Source organism: Clarias gariepinus, chromosome 2, assembly GCF_024256425.1.
Source record: "Clarias gariepinus isolate MV-2021 ecotype Netherlands chromosome 2, CGAR_prim_01v2, whole genome shotgun sequence".
In the NCBI taxonomy this organism is placed as follows: Eukaryota; Metazoa; Chordata; class Actinopteri; order Siluriformes; family Clariidae; genus Clarias; species Clarias gariepinus.
The window spans coordinates 49,446,039-49,451,621 of NC_071101.1; the positions used below are offsets into that span (position 1 = coordinate 49,446,039).

Genomic DNA, 5,583 nt, shown 5'->3' on the forward strand with positions numbered 1-5,583 from the left:
TCAAAAGACTGGTTAGGTATGAGGGAGCTAAACCATTTAAAGCCTTGTATGTAAGTAGTACTATTTTGTAATTAATTCTAAATTGAACAGGTAGCCAGTGCAGGGACGATAATATTGGGGTTATATGATCATATTTTCTGGATCTAGTGAGAACCCTGGCAGCTGCATTTTGGACTAACTGTAGCTTGTTTATTGAGGATGCAGGACAACCACCTAGTAATGCATTACAATAGTCCAGTCTGGAGGTCATGAATGCATGAACTAGTTTTTCTGCATCAGATACGGATAGGATACTTCTAAGTTTGGCAATATTTCTAAGATGGAAAAAGGCTGTTTTTGTGATATTGGAAATATGATTTTCAAAAGACAAGTTACTGTCTAATATCACGCCCAGGTCTTTTACTGTTGAGCTAGTAGTAACAGTACATCCTTCTAAACGCAGACTGAATTGTGAAAGCTGTTGTGTGCTGGTTTTTGGGCCGATGAGCAATATCTCTGTCTTATCTGAATTTAGTAAAAGAAAGTTATTGGTCATCCAATCTTTTATGTCCTGGACACACTCTGTTAATCTAGACAACTTGGGTATTTCATCTGGTTTTGTTGAGATGTATAATTGGGTATCATCAGCATAACAATGGAAACTAATCCCATGCCTTCTAATGATGTTTCCCAGGGGAAGCATGTAAATTGAGAACAGGAGAGGTCCTAAAACTGACCCTTGTGGGACCCCATATTTCACTGGCATTACATCAGACGGTACTCCATTTAGATCTACAAAATGGTATCGATCAGACAGGTATGATCTAAACCATTTTAATGCCTGCCCCTGAATACCTATATGATTTTGTAGGCGGTCTATGAGAATATTATGATCTATGGTGTCGATTGCAGCACTTAGATCAAGTAAGACTAGTATTGAGATGCAGCCTTGGTCTGAAGCTAAAAACAAGTCGTTTGCAATCTTAACTAGTGCAGTTTCTGTACTATGATGGGGCCTGAAACCTGACTGAAATTCTTCTAGGATGTTGTTTTCCTGCAAGAATGTGCATATTTGAGCTGATACTACTTTTTCTAATATTTTTGATATGAACGGAAGGTTTGAAATCGGTCTATAATTTGTTATTTTATTCGCGTCCAAATTAGATTTTTTAAGAAGCGGCTTAATAACTGCCAGCTTCAAAGGTTTAGGGACGTGACCTAGATATAATGAAGAATTAATAATGTTTAGAAGTGGCTCTCCAACTGTAAGCATCACTTCGTTTAAAAATCTATATAAATTTGTAAAAAGTAAGAGACATAAAATGCTTTCTGGGGATGTGAACATATGTTATTGTGGTAGTGTTTTATTATTGAAAATGCGTTTCCATTAATTTTTTTAATGATTTCGTATATATATATTGACTTTACAGGCTCTGAGTGTCTCTTAGTAAAGTTAAATACATTTTTATCAAGTTGATATTAATCACATTTCTCCTCACAGCGACTTGAAATGAACTAAGATCAATATAAAAGTATCCTAAATATTTGCAATTTATTGAATGCTTTCCATAAGCCCTATATAAAGAAGAGTAGAGATAAATTAAAAGGTTGATTTTGGAACACTTCTAATTCCTCTATACTGATGTAAGGCAACCTTAGTTTTAAGAAAGGTGTTATATGTATCTAAATATCCCCCACTATTCTTATGTGCTGTGTAAAATTCACATTTATGTCTAGTTTTCTTAACATTTCTCTTCTATTTTATGCTTTTGTGGAATATTTAATTTTTATAATATATATTTTTTATCATATTTTTTTTCACCATAAAATTAAAATTACTTATATTTAGGCACTTCAATAAAATAATAAAAGAAATATTATAAAAGAACATTGATTAATGCAGAGTCAATGTGAAATATTCGCAGAGTTAGGATTAACTTAATGCACCTCCTAAACCACGGGTAAAACAAAGCATAAATAAATGGATTCATTGTGGAGTTAAGATAAACCATAATAAAAAATATTTGAAAAGATACTGACTGTAATTCTATAATATTGCCTAATAAACTGTAAATAAAATATGGGAGTAAACAGGCCAGAAACACAGACACTAAAATGCCGAGGACTTTAGCTGCTTTTCTCTCAGATTTCATTGAGTGTGAGGTGATTTTCTGTGATTTAGGCCGTGTGTGATTATTAAGCTCTCTGATAGCAGTGATATGCTTCTTAGCAATCACGAAAACTCGAGTATACAAAATGATTATGACAGAAAGCGGAAATATAAAAGAAAATACAAGATCAATTATGGTCCAAACCATAGTCATATGGAGAACACACTCCCCGGGACAGAATACAGAACTTGTGAAGTTTCTATTGAGATATAGGACTGCTGAGTTATATGCCACCACTGCAGACCAGTTTAAAACAACAGCAACACAAGTGATTCTCAGAGAGACAATTTTCATGTAGAGAAAGGGGTTTGAGAGTGCCAAATACCGATCCACAGCAATCTGAGCAATAGTATAGATTGATATTGTAAGAAGACTATTAGCTAGCCAGTAGATTGTGCACAAATATTTTGCAAAAGTCCAGCATGACTCAATAGTCCAGATTAACGTTAGTGGCAATACAAAAATACCAACAAGGAAGTCCGACACAGCCAGGGAGAGTACAAGCATGTTGCTTGGTGTGTGAAGTTGCTTGAAGTGAAAAACAGAGATGATGATGAGCAGATTTCCACAGACTGTTAGCAGAACCACAGCAGCTGAACACACGTACAGTAAGATATAAACTGCAGGAGATACAGATCTCTCTGGACAGGAGAAATGCTCACAGCGATCAGACTGATTAAACTCTGTCAGGTTCATGAAAACAGAATTTCATAATGAATACAAAATTTGAAGTAAAACAGGAATCTCTGGTGTTTTTATACAATAGAAATAAATCACGCCTCCCTAATTTGAGTGACAGCATTATAGCTATGATGTAATGCCTTGTTTAAACACAAGGACTAAACTAAATATCACAGGAATGTTTCATGTGGTCTGGGCTGGACTGATGGCACCCTTGGAATCCCTTTAATTTCTGTCAAGTAAAATGTTCAAGTTCATTAATATAAAATTAAATACACATTTTTTGAAAATAATTCAATACAGTAATTTAATTGTTTTATTCTCTCAAGCTAAATTTTTTTTAGTTCCTTGCTCTAACATAAACATGCAAATGTGGATTTAACATAAAAAGAATAAAAATGTTTACACTGAAGTGCCTAATCTAATTAATGAATAAACTTTGTTTTGATGTTTTAAATATTGTGAAAGTTCTCAAAAATAAAAAAATAAAAAAAAAAACTAATGCTTGATTTGCCTGTTGTGGACCTAAGTTTTTTCTACGCTCACAGACATACCGTTTTTTACAGTGTTATTATTCAGCTCAAGGTTGCGTAGCTGAGGAGATGTGGTGCATGGTTCAGACAATCCAGGGCTAACTGTGTGGTGGAAATTAAATTAACAACTCTGGAGACTTCAAATAAAGTCACATGAGTACATGTTTATTTAAACAGTGCTGGACATCTTTGTTACGCGCACCGCAAAAGTTTCTGCAAGAAAAAGGATCCCCCCTCACCATCCACACTGTGCCTTAGTGACATCTCATAATATTTAATTAAACAACCTCGGGTGCTGATATACAGGCGAGTTACATCTTTTGATGCTGAGTTTCTGTTAACATAGACAGATCAAGGCCATTTGATTAGTACCATTAAACATTTTATTTCTATTTATTCTATGTTTTGCTGGCGAAATACATTTTAGGTAAGGCGTCTGCTCAGTCTTGTTAAATCGTTTTAAATCCATAAATTCTGCCAATTTCCCTTATCCACGAAACAGGTTTAATAACTTCACACCTACATCAAAGGTGAGAAGAGAGATTACAGTAACTGAGCACACTGTCGCGTTATATATACTGTACAACACGCGTTTATATGCCTTTTGCTAAAAAACGCTGCCTTTTTTTAAAAGTGAAAGTACGAGCTGCGGGTTTCCGCACGGCGATGAACAGCTTCATTTCAGTCATAAATTCACAATGACATTTCAGCTATTATTTTCAGCCGTGGTTAAATAATGGATGAAATTACATTTAGGCATTTGGTAGACGCTCTTATCCAGATTCATATCCATTTTTTTTTTATCTCATTATACATCTGAGCAGTTGAGGGTTAAGTACCTTGCTTAAGAGCCCAACAATGGTGGTTGTGGGGTTTAAACCTGGAATCTTCTGAACCGTATTCCAAGCTATTTCAAGCTGGACACCAACATGTACAGTAGTTGATTAATTGGAATGGTTATTTCCGTCGCGCTCACCGCCGTGTAAAAACGTCAGCGGCCAAAATAAATCAGTTGCATTTTAAAGTCATTCGTAAAATGGCCGCCAGGTGGCGCAAAGTGACATTTTCGCTCGTTGCAGTAAATACAATAGTGACTGTTATATAACGTATCTCTGTATCTGTTTATTGTTATTTAAGTTCTGGATTATTTTAGGTACTTTAAACACATTGTTGGGTTGCTCATGTTGGCTCATATGAGATGTAGTTTACAAATGAACACCTGGTTGGGTTATTTTGACCCAACAACTGGTTTATTCATTATTCTTTCGTTTTTCCAAATATCAGCCTGCAGAATGTTCTAAATATTACTGTTATTGTGTCACAGGTGTAGTTTTAAGAGTTGTTTAGGCAGGAATGCATGTGTATACAGCTCAAAACCTCCATCAGTTATTAAAGATAGCATCTATTTAGAAAAAATGCCCCGCGATTTCGAAACTTCAGGAAATCTCCCGGCGCGCTGCGCATTACACCGGGCCAACTCATGTCGGAAAGAATTTCTAAACGGTTTCTAAACGTGGACTATTGTTTTTTTACTTATAATATTTGTTAATTTAATTTAATTTAAATGAGGTTTGGGCTCAGGACTTCGATTCGGCATCATGATTCTCCTCTTTAATTTACTCTATAGTCTAAATCAGCACTCAAAGTTTTCCATGAAGTTTGATTATGGATGCGTCGGGAAAACAGCAAGCAGACTGACTCTGACCATTTAAAAAAACGTTTGCGTTTATTTTCTGACGCGCTTAAGTTCACCAAAAACAATACAGAACAGCGCACCTTATTTGCTTTCAAACATTTACAAAATCATTACGTTTTTTTGTTATTGTGAGTGCGCTTAAATAAAAGTTAAGTCTTATAAAGGCCATGTAGTCTTATATAGTTTTATTATATAGTTTTTGCACATTAATCTGACAACAGTTTTTTCAGCCTGTCACGGCGTGCGCCCAAATCAATATCGCTCCTCGCTCACTAGTTAGGCGTCCTCCCTTTCAGACATGCGAAGCAGCGGGACCACAGAATTACACTGACTGGTGAGCTATCGTTGCTATCGTTGCCCGGGCTTGCACCCCGCGCTATAAAATACTCGGGGTTTGTTGGGTTAAAGTGGATTTTATTACGCGCTGTGTATGCTGCGCGCGTGCAACAACGCGGAAGGTACGGCCATCCGCGGAGAGCAGAGTCAGCGCGAGCAGACGGATGGCCATTGCACTCACACTGCG

At 36.1% G+C, this 5,583-nt stretch overlaps 1 protein-coding gene across 1 annotated transcript; it reads right to left on the reverse strand.

The window, feature by feature from the left end:
• Positions 1 to 1,856: 1,856 nt before the first annotated feature.
• LOC128541379 (trace amine-associated receptor 13c-like) lies at positions 1,857 to 2,846 on the reverse strand. The gene has a single exon (XM_053511769.1). It carries the CDS (start codon positions 2,844 to 2,846, stop codon positions 1,857 to 1,859), a length of 990 nt encoding a protein of 329 aa, XP_053367744.1.
• Between the last annotated feature and the right edge of the window lie 2,737 nt (positions 2,847 to 5,583).

Coding starts and splice junctions, on each gene's coding strand:
- LOC128541379 (XM_053511769.1), bottom strand. CDS start 2,846: ATGAACCTGACAGAGTTTAATCAGTCTGATCGCTGTGAGCATTTCTCC.